Source organism: Myotis daubentonii, chromosome 3 (assembly GCF_963259705.1).
Source record: "Myotis daubentonii chromosome 3, mMyoDau2.1, whole genome shotgun sequence".
Taxonomy (NCBI): Eukaryota; Metazoa; Chordata; class Mammalia; order Chiroptera; family Vespertilionidae; genus Myotis; species Myotis daubentonii.
This window is the reverse complement of record NC_081842.1, coordinates 139,054,394-139,080,497: the sequence shown is the minus strand read 5'-3', so window position 1 is coordinate 139,080,497 and position 26,104 is coordinate 139,054,394. Positions and strand designations below refer to the sequence as shown.

Sequence of the window (26,104 nt, the reverse complement as noted above, 5' to 3'; positions counted from 1 at the left end):
CTCCTCGACAAGTTACCCGGGGGCATCAGATGGCAACTCAATGACATTTCTAATGAGGAGCTTCTGTGGAAGCTCAATGAGATCCAAAAGAAATGTACTTTAAACTCGTGGGTGGGTCACTCCTGGGCTCCCTTCTGGCCATCTCCAGCCCCTGTGAGCCCCAGACCCCATTCCCCCCCCCCACACACACACACCCTCTGCTGTTCTCCTGGCAAGTCTTACCTGGTCCAACTCCCACTTTGATTATATCTGCTCCGGAGAGAATCAGCTCTTCCACCATCTCCCCTGTCACCACGTTCCCCGCCTGAGACAGAAAGAACACAGCTCACGTCATGAACTGCTCCTGGTGGCACAAAGATGAATGAGGGAGGAACTCACACCTGGATATAATCATGAGCATATCCCAAGCCACCAGGCAACGAGGGAAACAAAAGAAAGAAAGAAAGAAAGAAAGGAAGGAAGGAAGGAAGGAAGGAAGGAAGGAAGGAAGGAAGGAAGGAAGGAAGGAAGGAAGAAAGAAAGAGAAAGAAAGAAAGAAAGAAAGAAAGAAAGAAAGAAAGAAAGAAAGAAAGAAAGAAAGAAAGAAAGAAAGAAAGAAAGAAAGAGAAAGAAAAAGAAAGGAAGGAGAAAAGAGGGCTGCGGGGGTGAGGAGAGAAAATATGGGATCCTATAGGAGCACAGAATTTGACACCCGGAGACAACGTAGAGTATAAAACTCTATGATTTTACAACTCTAAGACCTTAGACCAGTGGTCGGCAAACCGCGGCTCGCGAGCCACATGCGGCTCTTTGGCCCCTTGAGTGTGGCTCTTCCACAAAATACCATGTGCGGGCGTGCACGTATAGGGAACGTTGTGGAGTTGGAAGGGGCCGACCTCAGCGAATGTATCTCAATCAGATTGAGGACAAGTTTAGCAAAGGCCAGCTTAGGAGTACCCTAATTAAGTTAATAACAATGTACCTACCTATATAGTTTAAGTTTAAAAAATTTGGCTCTCAAAAGAAATTTCAATCATTGTACTGTAGATATTTGGCGCTGTTGACTAATGAGTTTGCCGACCACTGCCTTAGACTATCTAGGTCAGTAGTTTGCAAACATTTCAGCAACAAGCAAAACAAAACCCTACAGAGAACAAATACATCAAATAAGCTCTGCAACACTCAGCTGATTCAAATCTTGATTGTTGGGCATAAAATGCATCACAGATTGTAAAACCCCTGAAGAACCTTTGTGGAGCCCCAGGGGCCAAGATCAGGAAACCACTGGTCATCTCACAGCTGGGAAGACACCCGTGTATCTGCCCTCAGGTGAGAGGTTCCCACCCAGATAGGAAAGGGCAGAGGAGCCCCCGTGGACCAACAGCACTGGAACCGGCTCTGTTTTCAGAACACGAAGCTGTGACCCTAATAAAAGATCTGTAAGCCAGGACATGGCAGCATCTGAAAACCAGAGGCTGCTTCTGGACTGGAAATAGCACCAGTTCTCTCACTGTGGGAGCCTGGGACCCCTTTCTGACAGCTTACTGTCCTGTGGATTCTTCAGCTGGTGCACAGACGTGGTGCGATGCCTGACTGAATTTTCACAACGGTACAAAGTCTTATTTTGGGAAATGGATCCTTACTCATGCCACTCATTTTTTTTTTTTTAATTGAAGTCCCACTGTCTTTCATTGAATTGATTCCCAGGGGGAATTTTTTTTTTTGACCAACACAAAGTGACTCTTAACTTTGTATGAAATTATCTTGAGAAAGGGCGATAAGGAGGGCTCAAAGCTGCTTTAATCCAAGCAGCATCTGACAATCAAAAATGATAGATGGTCCAGAAAGAGGGCTCCAACATATGAGAATTGTGTTACGGGTCAGTGAGGAGAGGAATCATATTTCAAGAGACTGAGCTGGGAAAGGCATCTTTTGAGAACAAATTCAGATTATTACTCATACTTTTCACCAAAATAAGCTTCAGGTGGATTACAGAGTCAAACTGAAAGTTTTATCCCCCCCAAACTTAGAAGAAAATCTTGAATGCTTATAATAAGCATAAAAGAGAGAGAAAAAACATAAACATGGATCTGCCCTGGCTAGTGTGCTCAATGGTTAGAGCGTCAGCCTGCACACCAAAGGGTTGAGGGTTCGATTCTCAGTCAAGGGCATGTACCTGGGTTACAGGTTCCATCCCCGCCCCTGGTCAGGGCATGTACTGGAGGCAACCAATCAATGTGTCTCTCATATCAATGTTTCTCTCTCTCCCTCCCTTCCTCCTTGCCTTCCTTCCTTTCATTCTCTAAAAGTCAATGGAAAAAATATCCTCAGGCCAGTATTAACAAAAACAAAACAACACACATAAACGTAGATCTGTCTATCTGAAAATAAGAAGCTTGTTCACATATAAACACACAAACTCATACATACAATCAACAAAACGAAGAGGCAAAGAAGCTGGTGCAGAAAATGCCTGTAATTGTGACAAAGGGTTCCTGCCATAGGAGCTCTTCAGATGTACAAGAAGAATGCTAACACCTCGCTGACTAGCTGCCAAAGGATGTGAACAAACCAATGAAAGAAATAAAATTGGCCAATACACACATTGAAAGAACTGAACCTTACTAATAATTGATTTTACATTATGAGACCAGTGAGGTTCCACTTTTCACTTCACAAATTACCGACGATTATGAACACAAAATGCTAAAGAGAAAACAGACACTCTTTCTCTGCTGGAGGAATGTCTATTTTAGTACAAGTTGTCTTAGGAAACAATGTATACACACGGAAGAAAGGCAAAAATTTGTACATCCTTTTGTCCAATAAGACTACTTCTAGGGTCCCCTCCCAAGGAGATAATCACAGGTGAGGTCACAGGATTTGACTACAAGGATGTTATTTACAACCGTGCAACACTGTGAGTGCATTCTCCTGAAGGGAATCAACCCAGGGCCTATCCACGGGATGCTTTTAAGCTTCATTTAATGGCAAGGGAAAACACCCAAATGCTTCCAGTATAATATGGGGGAGACAAAAGGAAATAGTAAGATCTCCACTTTGTTTTTAAAGAAAGACAACACGAGTATATGTATATATGAAAACACACACCCACATGCTAACAAATTATGTCTACATGGAAGGATTATCTGACTTTTAATCTTTTTCTTTAAAATGTTCTAGATTTTTAGTATAAATTGTATGACTTTTATTAAGCATGATATATATATATATATATATATATATATATATATATATATATATATATTTTTTTTGCTTTTGGTTTGTTTGTTTTTTTAAGCACAAAAACCCACATGAACTCTGTGCCCAAGAAAGAACATAATAGAAATCTGAGAAACAAGACTCTCATTCTTCCTCACTGGTTGACCTGCTGAAAAATAAAGCTTTAAAGTTTTAAAAATAAGATAAAAATAAATTTTTAAAAATAAAATTAAGAAATCAAAAACTTAAAGACACCACTTTAAGCTCCCCACATAATTCATTTTCAATGTTGATTTCCACATCCACTTCCCCCCCGCCCCCCGCGCCCCAAGTCTGGTGCTGCCTACATATCATTTTATTTCAGAGGGCCTACTTCACAGAAAATAAAAGAAATAAAGTCAGCTCATGATGGACGAACCAGGTGCAACCAGGCACAGTCTACGTTTCAAAGCTTGAGGACAACGATACTGTCTGGATAGCCCAGAGGCTGGCACAGGTAGCTGAGGGGATGGGAGGATACCTGTGTGGCTCCTTATGGAGGCCAGACCGCAGTCTCCACAGAGGGCTGCTGGGTGGAAAACCCCCGAATGCCAGGACATGCCTCGAGCCTGAGGAAACACGACAGGAAGGCTGACAACGAATGGGAGAGGACGAGGGAGTTTCCACTTGCAGGAACAAAAAGTTTTCTATTCAAGTTCGAAATCAAGAAGGGCAAAGATAAAGGGGAAAGGAAAAGACAACATCAGAATGAGAATGGTGGCAGGAGTATGGCTGGGCTCCAGTGAAAGCTGCAGGCAGGCGAGGCAGCCCGGGGCCTGGGCTTGCTGGGAGGGGGAGTGGAGGGGGAGACTGGCGAGGAGCTTGCTTATCTTGGCCTGAAGCACCACGGGTGTGCAGTGGATATGGACTGTCCGAATGGGACCGCACCCAGCAGCACATCCGGCTGTCACTCAGGCAGCTCAGGAACGACCATTCTGGGGGCAGCCACAACAAAATGGAATCTCCAGACCCTTATCTGAGCACCAAAGCCAGCAAGTGGAGATTTCCACTGGGTCCCCCTCTCCCTGAGGGGCCATGTGCTGTCGGCAATGACTGCCCCTCCATTCAAGAAGGGTGAGGACCCCAGGAAGAGACATAAAAGCAACAAAACGAACCTTCCCAGTACTTTTGTACTATTTAAAAAAGCCCTCTGGGCAAGACCCAAACCCCAAACTGTTTTGCTCCAGTTTTTCCAGCTTTCCTTTAGACCTGGACACCTATGGCAAATAAGTTCAGAAAGACCTGGGTTCGAACGATGGACCTCCCACTCCCATGGAATCTTAAGAAAGTCACTTCAATTCTGGTCTCCGTCCATGAGTTGCTATGACATCACTCATCATGCCCGCTCGCTGTTGTCCCTGTAAGGTTTACAAAGCTCTATGGATTCCTAGCAAATGCCCATCTCTCAGCTGGGGCTCAGTAAAATGTTAATCCCTCCACTTCAGAGTGACTGCTCTTCATAGATTGCTCTTTCTTTCTTTCTTTCTTTCTTTCTTTCTTTCTTTCTTTCTTTCTTTCCTTTTTGAGTTTTAATTGTGGTCAAATATTTACAACATAAAATTTACTGTTTTAGTTATTTTTTAATAATTAAGTACATTCACATTATTGTGCAACCATGTCCACCATCCATCTCCAGAACTCTTTCATCATCCCAAATGAAAATTCTGTTCCCATTAAACGATAACTTCCCTACTGACTTTTATTGGCTCTTCTGAGGCCCTTTTCCAAGAAAAGTCCTTTCTAAGGAAAGAGTAAGGCAGGTGTCAGGCAGGGGTCAGCGCACAGCTGCAGGCTGGATTTGCCTATGGGACCAGCCAACAGTGGCTGACCTGGCATTCCCCAGGGTGCTGAGCTGGATGCCTGGTCTAATCTGAACAGCTTAGTTGTCACAGACCTACTTCTTCATAGGACCAGGTCAGAAAGAGCCACCAGCACAAAAGCATCTCTCAGACCCAATTCGGGGACCTCAGTGTCCCACCCAGCCTGTGTGGGCAGGCAGGCTGGCTGCAGTGTGGTGTAAGGGAAAGATCACAGGGCCTGGGACAGGCTGCCTGGCTCCAAACTCCAGGCTCTGTGATTCTTGGAAAGCTCCTTGACCTTAGACTAAGTTTCACATTATTAAATACTAGAGGCCCCGTGCATGAAATTCATGCATGGGTAGGGTCCCTAATGGCTGCTGGCCTGGGCCTCCCTTCCCCCAGCGCCTGCCGCCACCACTGGCTGGGGTGGGGCAGACCAGGAGGAGGGGCTATGGGCAGTTGGCCGGCCGGCCCTGCCCCCCTGGTCAAACTCCTGGTCAAACTCCCAGTTGAGGGGAAAATTTACATATTAGGCTTTTATTATATAGGACTAGAGGCCCAGTGCACAAATTTGTGCATGGGTGGGGTCCCTCAGGGTGGCCTGTGGAGATCGGGCCCCAGCTCCCGCCCCCACCCTGCTCGCACCTGCCTTGACCTGGCGCCGCCCGCTCACCTGCTCCACCATCCCACTGCGGTTCCACTCTCATCGGGGCCCATTGGGGCCGGCAGCACCTCCACTGCCGCCAACTATGTTCTGTGCCACCTCCTGGTGGTCAGCGCATGTCACAGCGAACGGTCGAACTCACTGTCGAACTCCTGGTCAAACTGACCACCAGAGAGGACAATTTGCATATTAGGCTTTTATTATATAGGATAGGTGCTATTACTCTTACTCAAAGACTTGTTATTATTAAGAAAAAAGTGTCTTTTCCCACAGCACCTAGAATCTACCCACTTGTTACACTCTTCTAACAGCCAGCCCCCTAGGGGACCCTTTTCTGCCAAAGATATTCTGTGAACTTCCCTGCTTCCTCCTCCTTACATGTGGCAAGGCTCGCCCACCCGAGGTGAAAGGCAAGAGAAAATGCTGTACATGAAAACCCAGGGCGCACTGGGCAAAGGGAGCAACAAGCCCTCGCTCCCGACGCAGACCCTGGAATGCCAGCCTCTGCCAAGGGCATTTCTGAGCACCCTTTCTGCTCCCTGCACTGTAACAATCGTAACACTCAGCGCCCCTATTATATTCCTTTCAGTCCAGAGCACTGGACAAACGGTATTGCATCCTCACAATGCCGCCAAAGCTGTAAGAGAAACTGTTTCCAAGAACTGGGGACGCTAAGAGCATTGGGGGTTTCCAAATGAATCACAGATTTCAGGGGTCAGCGCAGGCGAAGAATGGCTGAGGAATAAACACCCACCTTGCCAAAGTCTCCTGGTCATTGCTGGGGAAACCAACAAGAACACCAAGAGCACAACCTGGGCCAGCCAGCAGGCGCTGGAGAGGCACTTGCTGTTGGTGGCTGCCCAGAGGGCCGTGGGAACTCAGCACCCATCGCCCCCTCCCAGACTCATCCCCCATAGCAACCTGCAGGCTCCGCACTGGCAACAACCCCCTTTTCCTTGTCCTCCCAGCCTGGCCCCTCCCTGCACTGCCCTCTGTCCCTGGTGCTTGCCTGATGGGTGGGACACAGGCAGCTTGCTCAGCTCTCAGTGGGGCCAGCTGGGAGCTACAACTCATGGCCAACTGTCCGGAGCATGCAAATGGAAAGCTCTGGGTGGGGGCTCCAATGGGTTTCTTTTCTCTCTTTTTTGAATTTTTTTTTTTAATAAGAAGTAAAGTGGGGTCAAAAATATTCAGCCTTCTGAATTCTACAAGACAGGAGTGAAATGACTGAAGGCAGACCCTGAATGGAGATTTCTGCCTTATAACCTAGTGAGGGAAGAAGAGTCAGGCCTGCTAGCACAAAGCCCCCTGACCCCCCCAACACACACACACACACACACACACACACACACACACACTCACACCCACCTTCACCCAAAATAAATTAACTGGAGAACTTTTGCATTAAGACTGATTCCAACCTATTCACAATTTAAATAATTACATTTTTACAAAACTGCATGACACTCATCTCGGTGCTAAAATAAGCAGTTAAATAAGTTGTTTATTTTCATTTAAAAGAATGCAGTATGAAATACATGAATTAATTGACTTATTTTTCTTAAGGAAAATCAGTTGCATTTGGAAAAGTGGCTAGAATACCTATAGGTAAGGAATTATTAGACCTTTGTTATTGGCTACTGGTCCTTAACGTTTATGCACACTGATCCTAAACTCTAGTCATAGTGCTTTTTACAAACAGGCCCTGAAACACATCAGTGGGGTCAGTGAGAGAACTGGTGTTGGTTTCTGTTCTCGAGCATCTTAGTTCATGCTTGTACTGTCCACACATTTTTGATAGGTACTTTTATTTTTTTAATCTTTTTATTGATTTCAGAGAGGAAGGGTGAGGGAGAGAGAGATAGAAATATCAATCAAGAAAGAGAATCATTGATCAGCTGCCTCCTGCACGGCCCCCACTAGAGAGCCCGCAACCCAGGCATGTGCCCTTGGCTGAATCGAACTCAGGACTCTTCAGTCTACAGGCCGATGCTCTACCCACTGACCCATTCCTGCCAGGGCGGTACTTTTTAAATAACACTGTATTTGGCATTGCTGACAGAAGTGACTATTTTGCATCAGCAAATGTATTGACTGTACTAAAAGTGCAGACATTGAATTGTAGATCATTGCTATGAGGAGTAACATGCACAGATATGTACATTCAAGGAATTTTCTGGTAATGAATTTGTAGGACATCAGCTGGCCCTCTGAGTACACCAATTGTTATTTTTTTATATACATGTACCGATAGGCATATTCCCTTTCTTTCAAACCTCATTACTTTTTAAATTATAAAGTTTATAAAAGGGAAAGGAGGAAAAAAGGTGATTTTTTTTTTCCTTCAATGCTATAGACCTTTTGCACTTGAAGTATATTTTTTCCCTCTTGGATTTTTGGGGTGGCTATTTATAACATTGAATAAACACACACCATTCAACAATGAATTTTAATTATACATTTTAATTATACCACTATCACCTCACCTGCCAGTTTGCAGATAGCTGCTACTGATCATTAGCCTGCTTGATTCATATTAAAAAGGTGTACTTAGTTTTCTGAAGCCCAGAGACCTGGAGAGTATGACACCTCCACTTTTGTTCTTCTGTCTCAAGGTATGATCATTTGTGGTCTTTTGTAGGTCCATATGAATTTTAGCGTTATGGATGAACCTAGAGGGTATTACACTAAGGGAAACAACTGAGGAACTGCTACTTTATGACTATGATACCTCCCTATGTTATGCACCTTTCCGTATGTAGGTCATAGCTCACTATTTAATACAAGAAATACTAAAAAAAAGAACTGAAGCCACTAGGTTGACTCATTAAATCGATGAAATTTCTGATTCCTAAACATTCATAGCTAACACTTATACCCAAACCCAGCAGACATAAAGCATAACTTCCCAAGTTTCTTAGTCCTTTGTATCTGCAGGGCCATTAAAACTCCACAGGGCCCTGGCCTGGTTGTCCCATATACCCAAAAGGTGTGGGTTCGATTTCTGGTCAGGACACATACCTAGGTTTGATCCCTAGTTGGGGCAATTCAGGAGGCAACCAATCAATGTTTCTCGCTTACATCAGTTCTCTCTCTCTCTCTCTCTCTCTCTCTCTCTCTCTCTCTCTTCCTCTCTTTAAATAAACAAATATATATACATACACACCCCTCCTCAGGTGAGGATGAAAAAGCAACAAAAACACTAGAGGTGAAATGGAAATCTCTGGAAAGATCAGATCCACCACCTCAGATAAGAATGGCAGCAGCCACCTGGGCCTGCCTTATTCCTCATTCTCCAGAAGAAAAAAACAAAAGACTCCTCTCCTAGTCAACAAATATGTGCCATGCTCTTTCTACCACCCCGCTGTTGTTTCACAGAATTTTTGTTTAATATGAAATGCTGATGAGGGCTCCCAGGTCTAGCTGGGGCAGGGCGTCTGCCCTCCCTGGAGTCCAGCTTTCCATTTTCTCTTCCTAAGAAACAGTTACCCCAGATGGTTGGGGGTAAAAGAGCCAGTTGAGGCCCCTGACCTCCTATCCTTGGGTCATGATACAGAGTCACCCTCCAGTGCAAACATACAAGGTCAACCTCGTTAGAACGGGGGGCAGGAAATTGGTCACATGCACATGGCCTAGTGCTGTGGTCAGCAAACCGCGGCCCGTGAGCCACATGCGGCTCTTTGGCCCCTTGAATGTGGCTCTTCCACAAAATACCTCGTGCGGGCGCACACGTACAGTGCGATTGAAACTTCGTGGCCCATGCGCAGAAGTCGGTATTTTGTGGAAGAGCCATACTCAAGGGGCCAAAGAGCCGCATGTGGCTCGCAAGCCGCGGTTTGCCAAGCCACAGTTTGCCGACCACTGGGCCCCTAATGGAAGAAAGGAGCCTCATCACTAAAGTTAACGAGGATGGGCACATTAAGCAGCCTCAAGGGTAGACCATGGGTGTCGCATTCAGAACAACCTGGCTTCAAATCCCAGCTTTGCTGCTTAATGTTGCTGTGACCTTGTGAAAATCCCAAAGTATAAGAATGAAATAAGCCCTGGCTGGTTTGGCTCAGTGGATAGAGCGCCGGCCTGCGGATTGAAGGGTCCCAGGTTCTATTCCAGTCAAGGGCACACGCTTGGGTTGTGGGCTCGATACCCAGTAGGGGGCGTGCAGGAAGCAGCCAGTCAATGATTCTCTCTCATCATTGATGTTTCTCTCCCTCCCTCTTCCTTCCTCTCTGAAATCAATAAAAAATATATTTTAAAAAAATGAAATAAGAGCTTAATATTCCTCATCTGGCACTGGCCAGGTGGCTCAGTTGGTTGGAGCATCATCTCCTATACCAAAAGGCTGTGGGTTCGATTCCTGGTCAGGGTATATACCTAGGTTTTGGGTTCATGATATTTCTCTCTCTCTTCCCCCTTCCTCTCTCTAAAATTCAATAAACATATCCGTGGGTGAGAATTCCTCATCTGTGGTAAGTTTGGGACAACAGTTTTTACTCTTTACAAAGACGTGAAGAAGTGGGGGGAAAGATGTAAACCTTCTGGAACACAGTAGGCACTCAATAAATGCTATTACTCGTATCAAAAAAAAAGCAACGACATTGGTAGCACTTTTACGGAAGGTAAAATGAATCTTGTTGTTTCCCACCCAGCTTGTGACTCCATACAGCTGGCTGACTTTGGGACAATTCTTGATCCTTTCTTCTCATGTGATTGGAAAACATAAAAATACTTATCTTAAAAATCCTTGGAAATTCTTAACAGAAGAGTTAACTCCACCAATAGAAATAACTCCTGTCTCCCAACTTCAATACAATGATCAAACGTGAGGAACACAGGATTTAAAAAGGAGATTTAGGTAGCTCATCTAGTGGCCAAGCTATAATTGCCATGTTAATGAAGACCAGTAAAGACACACGTAACTACAATATAGATTTCCCAAAAGCCCAAATTTAACTTTAGAGTTTCTAGTTCCTTTTCCTGAAAATCCACACTTCCCAGCAATAACAAATACATATTCTAAGTAATGAAGGTACTGATGGTTAGGAAATTACAAAAAAGGTAGGAAAGGTCAAGAATAAAGATCCTAGATAAAACAACTCACCAAATGATTTACAAGTAACAGCCAACTGTGAAAGGTTCCTACTGTGGACCCCGCTGTCACAGGAGAGCCTGCTACTGTCAGGAGGGGCGGGCGCGGCTGGCAGAGGCAGGTTACCCTGAAGCCGTTACAGTGGGTCTTTCATTCGTAAGAATGTGGTCTTTGGCTCTCCCTCCCTTCCCTCCCATCTCTCCCCAGGCACGTGGTGACCTCTGCCTTTCTCTCTCTCAGCTCCTAGGCGCCCTTCTTCTGCCTCTGTAACTTGTTTACTGAGCCTATGCAGCCCAGCTGGCTCACTTCTACTACCTCTGTCACTTTCTAAATAAACGTGTTCTTATAATTTGAAAAAAAAACAAATTGTTCTTTGTTAAGGTGACACAGACTTTTGTTTAAAGGTGTCACAGGGTAAGAAACATGTGACGAGATTAAGCAGAGGTAAGGAGCCACACCCTGCGCTGCTGGCCTGGACTGCACTTTTCACAGAGGAGAGCCGGGTTTCAGATCTTCCACAGCTTCCATTGCGCCCGGTGGTTTTCAATCAGTCTTCCAATGAGAAGGCACCGAAAGCTCTGCAGAGCATCTAGCTCCCCTGATGCACCGGGCACCCCTCCCTGCTTCCCCAGCTCCGGAAGGTTCCACCGTACCTACCATAATGGTGTGCTCTGGAAATCTGGCACGGACGAGTTTCACGAATTCCACAAAGTGCTCCGAATAGCCATTGGCCACATCCAGGCAAATAAACTTAACCTGTGGCACAGCTTCCAGGATGCTGCTCATCTTTTCCAGGTCATGCTTCCCACTGCCGGAGCTCACGGCTACGTGCTGTACCGAACAGAAACCAAGAGGGGCGAGACACGGACAGTGAGAAGTCTTCAGAAGCCAGACCCTGCCTCCAACCACTCACCTGTTCTGGGACAGTACAGTGACCCTCGGAGGTCAGTTACCCTGATCGAACCTGCACAGAGTGGCCCTGCTGGAGAACCAGGCAGCAGCAGAGGTGAAGGAATCCCTTCCTCACATCATCTAAACTCTGCCCCTGCTCTTTCCCACCATTAAACTGCATGTATCCTTGGCCCTGGCCCTCAGCCACGAATGGTTCTAGCCAACAGTGTTTTACGTAGCCAGGAAACCTTGTCCGTGGCGTTTGTTCACGTGTCCTTGGCTCTCTATGTGGGACTCTGAATCGTGGAACCATTGGTGCAAATTCTCCTCCTTCTGGCGGAGAGGAGAGGCAGGAAGAATGATGGGGAGGCCAATCAACTCGGGCCTCCTGACGCCCACACTGTGGCCATTACCCCCAGCATCTCGCTCTGGGGCTCAGGAGGAGGGAGGGAAAGGTGTCTAAAACCCTTTTCTATTTTCATTTTTACTCCCAATACAATACTAACACAACATGCAGATCGTAACCCAGAGAGCTGCAAATCTCAGTGTTCCTATTAAAAGGGCCAAGAACAAAGGAGCCTGAAAGCATCATTCCCCAACTGCACTTGGATGTGTTTACATCTGAAGCCACCACACCCCCTCCGTGACCCCCTCCCCAACCTCCACAGCACCAGCACCCTCCAACCCACCCTCCAGCTCTTCGGAAAGATGCTCTTTGGGAAAAGACCTCTGTGTTTAGTAATTTATGCCTCAGTGAAACTAAGCCATGGGACTGTGCCCAGAGTTGGCATCTCACCTTTATAAGAATATTTTAATTTGTTATCTCTAGTCCATAAACCACAGAGGAGGGACATATATTAATATCCTTGTTATTCCCTCCAAAAAATCACAACGATGTAGCTACAGCCCAGTGGTTGTAAGAGAACTGTAACAGGATTCATGCTGACTCATTTCCTGGGTTTACTCTTCTTTCACTCCTGTTGGCAGTGTGACCAGGCGGCACAACCAACACATCTTTTCCCTCCCACGAGAGCTTTTTTATTTTCCCCTCCATTTCAGTCTCTCCCAGTGCTGCTGTTTTTAACCTTTTCCCTTTTCAGAAAAATCAGCCTTTAGTTTGGTGGGGGCTGGGTAATAGGTAAAATGACCTCACTTCTTCATGAAAGCCAAGGTTCCAATCAACCACACGTGGCCCCAAAGTCATTGCCTTCCCGACTTCCAACAGAGAAGAGGGAGAGAGAAGGTGAAACAAGTATAGTTCTTCTGAACACAATATGTCAAAAAGGAAGGATTTGCTATTGAGCCAGAATAATTTTATCTCCAAAACCACCTTCTCACTAATCAAAATCCACACAAAATGAAAACATAGCAAAAAAAAAACAAAGCCAGCGCAACCTCAAACACCCCCCACTGTGAAGTCATTTTTGCAGTCATGGTAATCTGATCAGAGGAGAGTGTCTCCAAGGCGGTGCTCTGCTGGCCCTGGCTCCGAACCAACCATGTGCCAGGAGGGAACTCAGGCACATCAGAGTGGGGCTTTTTGTTATTTTCAAATTGCCCTTAAAAAATAATAACAGCTTTATTGAGATAAAAATCACATACCGTCCAATTCACCCATTTAAAGCCCACAGTTCAATGGTTTTTAGTACATTCAGAGCAGTGCAACCACCATCATAATCAATGGTACAACATTCTCACCACCCCAAAAGGAAACTCACTCCTTTTAGGCCTCGCCCTCCAACCCTCCCATCCCTCAAGCAACCATTAATCTACTTTCTGTCTCTAGAGGTTTGCCTATTCTTGATGGTTCATGTGAACAATCACATATGTGGCCTTTTGTATCTGGCCTTTTCACTTAGCAAAGCGTTTTCAAGGCTCATCCAGCTGTAGGTGTGTCAGTACTTTTTATAGTTAAATAACATTCCATTGTGTGGATATATCAGTTTTCATTCATCAGTTAGTTGATGGATATCTGGCTTGCTTCTACCTTTTGGCTATTATGAATAATGCTGTTATGCACATCTCTGTATATGTTTTGGTGCGGACAATTTTTTTTTATTTCTCTCAGGCCTATAACTAAGACTGGAATTGCTGAGTCATATGGTAACTCTTATAATTTAACCTTTTTGAGGAACTGCCAAACTTTTTTCCAAAGCAATGGCACCATTTTACATTCCCACCAGCAATACAGGAGGGTTCCAATCTCTTCACATCCATGCCAACACTAGTTACTTTCTGTCTTTTAATTATAGCCCTCCTAGCAGGCATACTGTTTATTCAACACCAAAACAACCTGCTACAATTAGAAGGTTTTCCTACATCCAGAAGGAATGTTTGGATTGGATCTACCCTTGGCAGGAAGCAGAGGTCTTCCCCAAGCCCTCACATCATAGCACTTCACCTTTCAAGGGAAAAACACAGATACTCCTTGCAAGTAAAGCCTAATACTTTCAAAACAGGATACAGAACAGATTTCCTTGGCAAATCCCTGGCAACAACAAAGGGCTGGAGCACCACTACTGCAGTTACCCAGGTCTCTCTCAGGGGTGTGGTGTGTGTGTGTGTGTGTGTGTGTGTGTGTGTGTGTGTCTATCCGCCGCTGATTCAAATCCTTTGGACAACCCCAAAGATTTTCTACCCTTTGCAACAAATACCTGCAGGCATTCTGGGTGATCAGTGGCAAAGAGCTTCCAGTCGTCCAGGGTGTAATGCTTGTGAATTGCTGTAAACATGGAGTGCTAGGAAACAAAAAGCACCGTTAGGATGAAAAGTCAAGTGAGCCTCCTTCCTCCGTAAGGCGGAGAGGCGGGGGTGAGCCAACCAGACAAAAGCATCGGAGGTTCCTGCCAGTCACGTTTAATGAGCTTTGAATATGCTCCTAGGAGCCAAAAACAGACAAAGGTGAAGCCAGTGAAATCACAAAAGGATTTTTCCATTCTAATCTCATCAGAAAATACCACAATCAGTATTTAAGAGGCTCTGCCAGGAGGCAGGGGAGGGAAGAGGGAGAGTTCTGAGCCCTGTCCCACTGACCACCTGCATTAGGCCAAGAGCAGGTCCCCTGCCCATAAGAAGGGCCTCCTTAAGGCCAATTCTGCTTAGCCAACCTGAGAGAACCTCAGCTTATACCTGAAAGCTTTTCCTTGTGGTCACAACCTAAGCATTTCTTGCTAAAAGCTAAACCCATCAGGCAGTGGGCATCCCTAAGGAAGGAAATTATATAAATTATAATAGGAAGTCTATGACTATCAACCTGGCATTTATTGAGTACCCACCTTGTGCAAGCAGTTTGCATACATTATTTCATTTACTTCTCACAATTTTGTACACTAATATTAGCTTTGTGGGCAGAAAAGACCTTAAGAAGTTTAAATGTAAGAAATTTCACAATTGTTTGGCCAGTAAGGGGCAAAGGCAGAATCAAACTCAAATCTGACTGCAGAGCTCAGGGTCCTTCCCCTACACCAGGGCCTCTCTCATCACTTCTCTGGTGCTTTTCTCCATCCACAGTTTCCCATTCTAAAATTCCATGACTTCATCCACTTGCACTAACTCAATGGATCCCAGAAATAGAAACTGCATAGTACCCACGCATGGGGAGCTATTTCAGTGTATTCTGTCTCATTAATGGGGAGTCTTTCCCGTGAAAATGGGAAGAGCATAAGAAGGTGTATGTTTTTCACAGAGTAATAAACTGGTATGTGAATTAACCAGGGCTATTTATTGCTCCCTGATTCCACCCACTTTTACGCGAATACATAATTCATTACTAGCAATGGCAGATCACAGAGCAGAGCAAGGAACAGATGGGGAGGAAAAAAAAATACAAATTCCTTTAGCAATTAATTTATTAGCCTCTGGCCCAAAGCTCAGTGGGGACTGAGGGCTGACAGATAATACAACTGACAGATCGTGGAGTCAGACAGACCACCTCCTACGCCATGTTTTGAGCTCATAATTTGTTTGAAGCTCTCCCTGCTAATCACTGGCTAATAAGGACTCCCAGCACCCCCTGAGGTTAGACTTGCTGCCCACAGCCAGAAGCTCTTTCAACTAATTGGATTGATTTTTTTCACTTGGCAAGATTATCAGGGGAAATAGATGCGCACACCCTGTGCACATTACAAGTGGATGTCTGCATCTCGGATGAACAGAGTGCCTTGCACCTGAGACACAGCTGTGTGAGACACAGGTCCTGGCCACAGAAAGCTTTTCTTTTACTTTTCCCAAGGCCAGGATACCAGCTACTCCATTTACAGGACATTAGACTGGTAACTGGTAAAGGGGGACCTTGCGCTTGCACTGTGATCTGTCAGTGTAAATTGACAGGCAAATCCCTGATTCTGGAGTCGGTCTGGGTTTGAATCTTGAATTTGTCTCTACTTGGCTGAACACCTGGGCCAAATTATCCCTCCTCTCCCTCTATGCCTCAGTTTCCTCATCTGTAAAAGGAACCTACCTGGTGAAGCTGTGACATTATATCATCATACCCAGTGTTTGGCAAGTAAAGTGCTCAATGAGTGTTTTCTACACGATGTAACAAATGCTATAGCACAGACTGCATACGAAGCAGTTGCGTCTTCATTTGAAGGCACTCTCCCTCTTCCATAATATGGCACTCAACTAACTTCACAATATGGCACAATGTCCACCTTCTTTCTGTAGCTCTAATTTCCAAAACTATCACGGGCATCTTCAGGGAAGCAATGAATGTGGCTCTCAGCCATCTCACCGACTGCAAAGTCCAGACTCCACCCATTTTTTCTAATTGAAAAGCAGGGAAGAAAAGAAGTGCCTCCCACAAGGATCCAAGGATCCAAGTGTCTCCCTTTTCTTATCTTCCCTGTGTCTGAACAAGACCAGGATGGGCTCCTGACAAGCGGTCCAGTGTGAACAGCCAAGGGAAAAAGCCCACCGCCCTACCTGTGACATCACCGCTGCCATCTCAAATGTCCCCACAGTGTCCATGTTGGCCACAATGATGGGAATCCCTGAGTAGGTCTGCTTGGAGTTTCGAAATGTGAAGGTCCGCTCCAGATCCACCTATTGGCAAAAAGGAAAAAGAACTGTTTGCTCTTCGCATGATTTGTGGGATTTTCTAGAATCAGAAGCAAATGGAAAGAACACAAAGGAAGTGTATGTCCCTTAGTCCCTGGATTGGCTTAGTGCTGGGCCAGATGTTCCAAAGACAGGAGAGTCCCTGAGGAGACCTAGTAGTGGCTATTACCCAGGTACAAAAGCTGAATTCGGCTCCTCAGCATCCTCGAGTGCCAGCGCAGACACTGCATTTTCTGCCATCCATCCAGCCTCCGGATCCAAAGTTCTCTCTTTCAGGAGCCTCTCCCATAGCACTGCCTCCTGTGTCCCCAGCCTGGTTCATCCTAGCCCAGGGGTGGGCAAACTTTTTGACTCAAGGGCCACAGTGGGTTCTTAAACTGGACCGGAGGGCAGGAACAAAAGCATGGATGGAGTGTTTGTGTGAACTAATATAAATTCAAAGTAAACATCATTACATAAAAGGGTACGGTCTTTTTTTTCAATAGTTTTATTCAGCCTGCGGGCCGTAGTTTGCCCACGGCTGTCCTAGCCCTATACCCCACATACACATCTTTCCCCACTTCCCAACACCGGACAATCAGTGCCCCCTCAGAGAAGACCCATTCCACTCTGCCCTGCCAAGCATGGCTCTCCTGCCTTTCTCCCCTTCCACTCCAAATTCACCTGCAGGTGAGCTGCAAACCATTGATCCCTTTACCTTCCAGCCTTCTCAGCTGCTTTGTAATTAGGAGACTCTTTCAAAGAGCTGGGGAGAGTGCACTGCAACCATCTGTGCACATAAACACTTGTTCCTCTGACTCGCAAACAGCTGGAGGGAGGGCCCTCCAACACCAATGCAACTCCAGCGTCACGGCACTGAGGACTAAGTCCACTACTATCAGGAGAGCTGGACCATGACGGCAGCTTCAGCAAAAGCAGTGTGCTAGGTGCTCATCCAGAGCTAGCAGAGTAAAACCACTTCTGGGCAGACTGCAGGCCTGTGTGCTCGCAGACCCATTCCTCACCCTTCTCCTGCCAGGTACCATCAGAGGGAGGCCCCCTGCAGGCTCCATTCCCCAGGTTGGTTTCTGGCTCGGTTCAGCCAGTGGGGGTCACTGGGTAGGAAACTGGGGGAGAGTGAGCCTGGGTGTAATCAGGGCAGCTCTCTCAGGACCCCTCTGCTGAGGCCTGCAGGATCTTCGTTCCTGCTTTCAGAGCCATCTCAGTGTCTGGGCCTAGTAAGATCACCTTCCCCGCTTTGGAAGTGGTTTCTCTCAGCTGCCAGCCTCTGGGGGGCCTCAATATCTCATTTGGCATCTCAGCAATGTCAGGATGTCTTGCATCAAATTCCCTGCTTTAAATATTAAGCAGTTTGTTTCCTTGGCTGGATCTGATGGAAGAAGGCACTTCCCCGAGGAGAGCCAGCAAGAGAAACACAGGGGTGTATCATAAGCTGGGCCTCCCTCCCTGGATCCAGGCCTTCCTGAGTATACCCGCAACAACCATTTCCTGCCGGTGTTTATCTAGTTCCTTCTTTTATTCTGTTCATTTGAGACAAGCTTCACTTTGCTATCAAAATGTCAACAAAGCACCATGGGACATCTCAGGCCGCCTTGCTTTTTCATGTCTCTTGTTTCTCCACACAGGACTCGCTGTCCACCTGGCTTCCTGGGTGAACGATGCTGTAAGTACGTCCACGCGGACCTTAAACAGCAACAGTGAGAGGAAATGAGATGCTGTCACTGCCAGGGCACAGGGGCAGGTCATCCCTTCTCCAGTTCTTCATTATGATTCTTGGTTCTACTTCAGTGAAGCAAGTCATAGTTAGGTTCTGAAAGATAACTGAAGAGGTCGTATTTGTTGCAACCTTCTGTGTTGGTTAATGGCCCTCGGATTTCGACTTCCAGGGCTTAAAAAAATCAGAATTCCTTGGTGTCAAATTACTCTTCCACTCTTCCCAAGATGCATGGGGAGAGGTGCTATCCTGCACTCAGTGTTGCTCACAATGGGTTTTTAGGCACTCCAAAACCGATGGGCGGTGCACAAAAAGAGAGCTCTTCATGGGAATGGTCAGCCTTAGCGATGAACTCTCCCCCTCATGTCTAGTCTTCTCCATACAGTAGGTTCTATAGAATCCTTAATTCTAAAAGTGATAAATAAGATGATCTTGCCATCCTTATCAACACACACACACACACACACACACACACACACACAAAACAGACCAGTTGTTCACTGAGAGAGCTATCTAATTCCAGTCTCCCAGGAACAAAACTTGGAATTTAATCTGCCACAGTTGGTCAATGCACCAAATATAGCACCTCCAAATTGTCACTCTGCTAAACTGATTTGATAGGGAACATAAAGTAATAAACCTCCCCTCTCCCACCTGTAGCCCTTTAAACATACCTTCATTCAAGTCAGCCTGCATTAGAGGGCCCGAAACTGAGGCCCAGTACAAACTGAGGCCCTCTAATGATAGTCCTAAACACCTCATTGCAAGTCAAGCTAGCAAGCTGTTTCATGAATCTTGCTCTATTCTTCTACCTTCACAAACACAGTTTCATTACTGAACTGGGAAGCACCAGGACCTGGTGTCATGGGGAGCCAGCCGGGCCTGCAAGCCACATCCCCTTGCCTTCCACCCAAATCCTGTGTGGACATGGACACTCCAGTCCACACATTACGTTCCACACACACCTCCATTCCCACAAACACCTGCCACTTGGCCACTCTCTGAGGTTAGAGGCAAGCCTACCAGCAGCACGGATGGCCCTTGAGAAAACACACTTGGCAAAGAGACCCTTGCAGGCCTTGGGATCAGCAACAAGTCACGAGGGCAGGGAAATCCAGGATCCTGAGTACTGGGAGAGGGCCCAGAAGGAACAGCACAGCCCACAGCCCTGTCCAGTGAGGAGGGGGCAGGAGGCCCTTTTGCCTCAACCTGTGGATGGTACTAATTAAAGCAATTCTCTTATTAACTGCCTTGCTCATTATCTGTCTCAATGTAGATCACAAGTCTAAGCACAGGGACAAAGCCTTTGGCCGTTGAAGTCCTACTGGCTCAAGTGAAATAAATTAGCCCTGGCCAGGGGGCTCAACTGGTTGGAGTGTTGTCCCCCACACCCAAAGTTTGTGGGGTCAATTCCCAATCAGGGCACATACCCAGGTTTCAGGTTTGATCCCCACTCAGGGCATGTGGGGAAGGCAACCAATTGATGTTTCTGTCTCACATCAGTGTTTCTCTCTCGCTCTCTCTCCTCGCCCCTTCCTCTAAAATCAGTAAAAACATATCCTTGAGTGAGGATTAAAAACAGGGTGGTGGTTGGGCGGCGGGGGGGCGGGGGGAGAATAAATTAACATCTGGGCAAGGGGCAAGAATAACATCATTTTGGCCCCCAGCCATTTTCAAGTAATGCTGGGTGGGCCCCAGGCCAGCCCTCTGAATGGGCTCTGATCCCTGGAAGTGTCACCATCCAGTCTCAGGAGAAGCACACGCAGCTGCACATTACCAGACAACCACAGGCTCCACTAATGGAAGGGGTTCCCGTGGCCAGTCCAGAGCATCCACGCACACATGAGAGTCATCTTAGGACAATGTCCAAAATACACATGCTTGGGATGCCTCAAACTTAATAAATCAGAACCTTTGTTTTGGGGGACAAGATATGTATTTCCAGAGTGTCTTCTGAGATGATTCTGAGGCATCTGTAAATAACAAGTCTAGTCAAACCCTCTAATTTTACAGAGAAAACCTGTTATGGTTTGTGTCCCCCCGAAAGATGTTGAAGTCTTACCCACTGACCTTATTTGGAAATAGGGTCTCTGCAGATGATCAAGGTAAAATGAGCCCATCAGGAAGGCCCATGCCAATATGACTGGTGTTCTTTTAAAAGGGGGAAATCTGGACACAGACACACAGAAAGGGAGAACGCTTTGTGAAGATGAAGGCAGAGATCAAGGTGAGGCGTCTCCAAGCCAAGGAACACCGAAGATTGCCTGTAAACCACCAGAGAGGGGGGACAGGAACAGATGCTCCCTCACAGCCTCAGAAGAAACCAACCCTGCCAACACCTTGACCTGGGACTTCCAGCCTCCAGAACTGTCAGACAATAAACATCTATTGCATAAACCGCCCAGCCTGGTGCTTTGTCACAGCAGCCCCGGGGAACTGACCCAAAGGCAAAGGCAATAAAATAATTTGTGACAGAGCTTGGACTGCAACCCAGACTTTCTTTCCCTGGCCCGGTAGTCTCTCCACCTGCCCTGCTCTCACCCCCTGGCTGAGAACTGCTCAGGCTCGACCAGCCCTCTGCTCACTGGACCCCTGGAGAAACAACACTAGAGACTGCACACTCATTGTTTTCCCTGTCCTGGGACAAGTGGACAATTTTCTGATGCAAATTCTCTTCAATACCTGACTTCCAAAGTTCGAGTTGCATTAATAAGTTTTTGTTTTGTGTGTGGTTTTTTTTTTGAAAATATCTTATAGCATAAGAAGTAAGTTGGGACATCTGAGCCAGGAATGATCCCGAGGAGGTTATGTGCTCAGGGGATCAAGGGCATTTGAGTTTCCCTATCTATCAATAAAGACAAAGTCTTGCTCTGGCTGGTGTGACTCAGTGATTAGAACATCAGCCCTGCATACCTAAGGGCTGTTGGTTTGATTCCCAGTCAACACCTGGGTTGCAAGATCCATCCCTGCCCAGGCACAGTCGGGGTGCATGCAGGAGGCAACCAACGGATGTGTCTCTCTCACATCACTTTTCCTCTGTCCCTGCCTCTCTCTCTTCTTCTAAATAAATCCTATCTAATAAAAGAGAAAAATGGTAATTGGCGTACGACGATACCCTTTTCATTGGCTAATCAGGGCTATATGCAAATTAACTCCCAACTATGATTGGCAGTTAACTGCCAACTAGGATTGGCAGTTAACTGCCAACTAGGATTGGCAGTTAACTGCCAACAAGATGGCGGTTAATTTGCATATGTAGGCACAATGCGGGGAGGCGAAAGGGAAAGCAGGAAGAAGCCCCCTGCCACTGACAGTGATCGGAAACCCAGGGGGGAGCTAAGAGCTGGGGGGCAGGGCAAAGGCGGCCCTGGGGCCGCCTTTGCCCTGCCCCCCAGCCATGATCAGAGAATCAGGCGCCTTTGCCGCCCTGGCCAGTGATAGCAGGAAGTAGGGGTGGAGCCAGCGATGGGAGCTGGGCATGGTCAAAGCTGGCAGTCCCGGGAGCTAGGGGTCCCTTGCCTGGGCCTAAAGCGAAGCCCACGATCGCGGGGCCGCTGCAGCTGCGGGTCCCCGCTGCCCGGGCCGGACGCCTAGGCCAGAGGTGTTAGGCCTGGGCAGGGGCGGAGCCTGCAACCGCTGGGAGCTGGGGGTCCCCTGCCCAGGCCTGACACCTCTGCCGGAGGCCTCAGGCCTGGTCAAGGGGCTGATCCGGTGATTGGTGATCGGAGGGTGATGAGGGTCAACTCCTCTGGCCGAGGCATCAGGCCTGGGCGGGGGGCTGAGCCGGGGATTGGGGGGATATGATGGTCCCCTTGCCCAGGCCTGAAGCCTGGGTCAGAGGCATCAGGCTTGGGCGGGGGGTGGAGCAAGCGATCAGAGGGAGATGGGGGTCCCCTGCCCAGGCATGATTCCTGGGCCAGAGGCCGCAGGGCTGAGCGGGGGCCAGAGCCAGTGATCAGGGGGAGATGGGGGTCCCCTGTCCAAGCCTGATACCTCTGGCGGAGGCGTCAGGCCTGGGCAAGGGGCCGATCCTGCGATTGGAGGGTGATGGGGGTCAACGCCTGAGGGCTCCCAGTATGTGAGAGGGGGCAGGCTGGGCTGAGGGACACTCCCCTCCCCACACACACCCAGTGCACGAATTTCGTGCACCGGGCCCCTAGTAAATAAATAAATAGGGAAAAAAATATCCTTCCATGAGGATTAACAAGAACAACAAAAAGACCAGGTCTTGCCTTAGTCAACAAACATGTCAATTCCTCTGGAAAGATGACTCAAATGCCCCCACACAGCCCTGTGGCACTTTATTCTGTGTGCCAGGGGCTTGATTGAAAACTATGAATGCCCCAGCCCACAATGTCTTGTGGGTAAAGGCAATAAATGGATGGCCAGTTGAGAGATGACTGCCCAGCTGGTGCAACCACTGAAAGGCCACCTGGGTCATCCCCACCTGTACCCTTTGCCTCTGGAAGGTGACATCAAATTCAATTTTATATGACACTTGTGGAAACGCCCCAGCACAAGTGCTCAAACTTCTGGGCTGGGAGAACACTCTGTCCTTCTCTCCACTTCCTGCTCACCATGATCAGCACCAGGCCTGGCTCTTAGCAACACTGTTGCAGTGATCAATCTTGTCAACTGTCAAAACTCTCCCTTCTGGGCAAGACTCTGCTCTCAGGGGTATGTTTTCTGTCCTGGCTTCACTCAAATCTGCTTTCTGATTCAGCTCAAAATCCGGTCATTTACCAGTCCTTTACCATTGAGCTTCAAATTTGCATTCCGGTATGACTCCTGCCAGGGTGCAGACATGTGGCTTCTATCTGATTGTGCAATGAAAATAGTTTAATCTGCCTCTAAAAAATGTCAGGCATCCACGAGCAAACAGAAAACACTGAGAGGGGATCAGAAGCCTAGCTTGACCTGGGCCTAACTACATCCCTCAACACCACTGAAGCAGGCAGTCTGATTATGAGGGGTAGCCAGCCAGGCAGCTGCCTCGGGCAACAGGGAGCTAAACTATTACAGGAACCAATTGGAAAGGCAATGCCAGTTACCTCAGGTTTCCTGGCACTGAGCTGGCAAACTCCCACAAAACTGGAAATATGAAAACCTTTCCCTAGGACACAGCGTTCTCATTGCAATGCTTACATGTAGCTTGTAAGGTGCCATCAGAGGCTGGGTCATTAATAGTTTCAATCAGCCCAAATTATCAAACAAAATGATATATGATGTCATACTCTTCCCTGGGAAAGAGGAATTCATTCTATTACATAAATTCTAAATGTTTTACTTTCTCAAGATGTTTCCTGGTTCAGAAAATACATACAATATATGCTTGTTTCAAAAATATAATTTTCCTTAAAAGTTCCTCTCTACTGAGTTCTGAACAAATATTTAGAGCAGTGGTTCTCAACCTTCTGGCCCTTTAAATACAGTTCCTCATGCTGTGACCCAACCATAAAATTATTTTCGTTGCTACTTCATAACTGTAATGTTGCTACTGTTATGAATCGTAATGTAAATATCTGATATGCAGGATGGTCTTAGGCGACCCCTGTGAAAGGGTCGTTCGACTGCCAAAGGGGTCGCGACCCACAGGTTGAGAACTGCTGATTGAGAGACTATTGAGAACACCAAATTATTAGCCTGCCTAGAATCCCTGCATCTCGTCTTAGTCTGGTTTTAGGTACTGACCACAGCTTATACTTGGGGAAGCCCAGGCTGGCTGTGCAAACCGTTTACTCTTCTTTAAAGTCTGCCCCCTCTTTAGCACGTGAATGAACATGAAGAACAGGCACAGTCCCCCAACTGGCCAGCATGACAAGGGTTAACCGTTCCTCTCCTGCCTATTCCATCCTCTCTGGCCGCAGCCCACCAACCCTCCTGCTTGAGACTGAGAAGGTGACTTGGTTCTGGTCCTTGGCTAAAGCCGGAGGCCTCCCTAATCCAAACAAGCCCTCGGCGGGCAGCGCCAGGCACTGCAGTTGAGCTGGGGCATTGGTGGGCAGCCCGCCGATTTATTTCTGGTCTTTGGACTGGGGGTGTCAGGAACAGCATGCTGGCTCAGCCTCCTCCTGTTTACTCCTGTGGCCGCAGCCTCCAGGCCCAGTCCAGCTCCCTCGCCTCCTTCTCTAGCTCTCGGCAGACCAGGCAAAGCCATGGTCACCAGCACACACCACTCTGGGGGGCTCTGCCTTTCTGTGCAGCTAGTTTAACCTTCAAAGATTGACCTTCCTCCTCACCAGTAGGGGCATCCCAACCCCCACACCGAGGCTATTTCCAGTCCAGTCTCCACCTGTTCTTCAAGCTTTGATCCAGTTTGCCCGCCCCCCCCAACCCCACGCCCGCACCCCAGGGCTTTCCGCTTCGCTAGGACTGGGCAGCTGTCCAGTAAGGAGGGTGCCACTAGGCACGGGTCCCAATCTCCCTCCCAGCAAGGCCACTGAAACGCGGAGAGTAAACCCTGCAGTTTCCCTGTTTTTCAAATATTTTAAAGAAATTCTACTGCTAGATCTGACACTAAGCCAATAGCAGTTTTCTACACTAAGAAGCAGCGTCAAAATCACCAGTCTCTTCCGTTGTTTCTCCTCTCCTTTTATGATCTGGCTCCACTGTGTCCTTTTCCCCCTAAATGCACCCGTCCTGCCTCCCCATTCTCTCTCCTCATTGGGCCACTTGATCTTGCTCCTCTGCGGTCTAGCTCTAACATGGACTTCCCGGCCCACCCAACCGAAGCTTTAGAAGGCTAGGCCCCAGCTGGGCCCCCTGAAGACACCTCTGGTCCTGGCAGGGAACCAGCTGGCTTTCCCCTTGCCCAGGTCGCACCCCAGCCATCCTCAGACCCAGAAAAGCAGGCGAGGTATTGCCACATTGCTCCTCCTTCCACCACCTGCCCCGCGCCACCCAGAAGCCGGCCCACCCCAAGGCGGCGCTGGGAGCGTCCCACCTCTGCTCGGCTCTTGAGGCTGCTGCGCTTGGGTCGCAGGAGGACATCCTTGAAGTCCAGCTTGAGGTCCGCATCGATGCGGGGCATGGTGCGGGTCCGCTAGCCTGGAGCCGGCAGCTCCTTCCTGCGGCGCCGGCGCGCGGGGCGGGCACGGCCGGGGCGCAAGGCGGGGCGGCGGGCGAGGAGCGTGGGAGGGGGGGCGAAGGGGGCGGGGGGGGCGGGGGGGGCGGGGGGGGGCGGGAGGCGGGCGCGGGGCTTGCGGACCTGGCGCGTGGCAGGCAGGAGGTGCGGAAGCCGGTGCTCGCGGGCGACCCGTCGCGCGCGCTGTGCTCTTAAGGACCCGCCCCGCCCGGCTCCCGGGTGGGAAAAGGAAGGGGTGGAAAGGGGAAGAGGTAAAAGGGGAGGGGCCGGCGGGTTAGGGACCCACCAGTGGCCGGGAAGTCCGCTGACATTTTTAGCAAGTCCCCTCCCTCCCTCCCAGCCCTGGGTTTATAGCCTAGCAGGTTGTGGTGCCTGAATTGGCGGCGGGGGAGGAGGGGGGCTGGACACCACCCCGTCTGTTAACGGGTTCCTCGGAGGGAGGAGACTTGGCGTGTGACAGCCTTTCCCAGGGGAAAAGGCCACTCTCTGAACGGTTTTGCGTCTCCGTTCTCTAATTTCAAGCCCAGTGTGTCCACCAAGCGCTGAGTCAGACCTTCACATGCCAAAA

General features: G+C 48.0%; 1 protein-coding gene across 2 annotated transcripts in view; it reads right to left on the bottom strand.

The window, feature by feature from the left end:
- Nucleotides 1-25,612, bottom strand: part of GMPR (guanosine monophosphate reductase) — a 43,892-nt gene extending 18,280 nt beyond the window's left edge. Inside the window, exons 1-5 of one of the 2 annotated variants that reach the window (XM_059688691.1) lie at nucleotides 25,396-25,612; nucleotides 16,604-16,723; nucleotides 14,335-14,418; nucleotides 11,447-11,620; nucleotides 223-304 (exon numbers count right to left, since the gene is read on the bottom strand). In XM_059688691.1, coding sequence (XP_059544674.1) covers nucleotides 223-304; nucleotides 11,447-11,620; nucleotides 14,335-14,418; nucleotides 16,604-16,723; nucleotides 25,396-25,482 — 547 coding nt within the window. In that variant the 5' untranslated portion in view covers nucleotides 25,483-25,612. The remainder of the gene's footprint in view (nucleotides 1-222; nucleotides 305-11,446; nucleotides 11,621-14,334; nucleotides 14,419-16,603; nucleotides 16,724-25,395) is intronic. The other variant, XM_059688689.1, reaches the window with a different exon arrangement.
- Nucleotides 25,613-26,104: the final 492 nt, after the last annotated feature.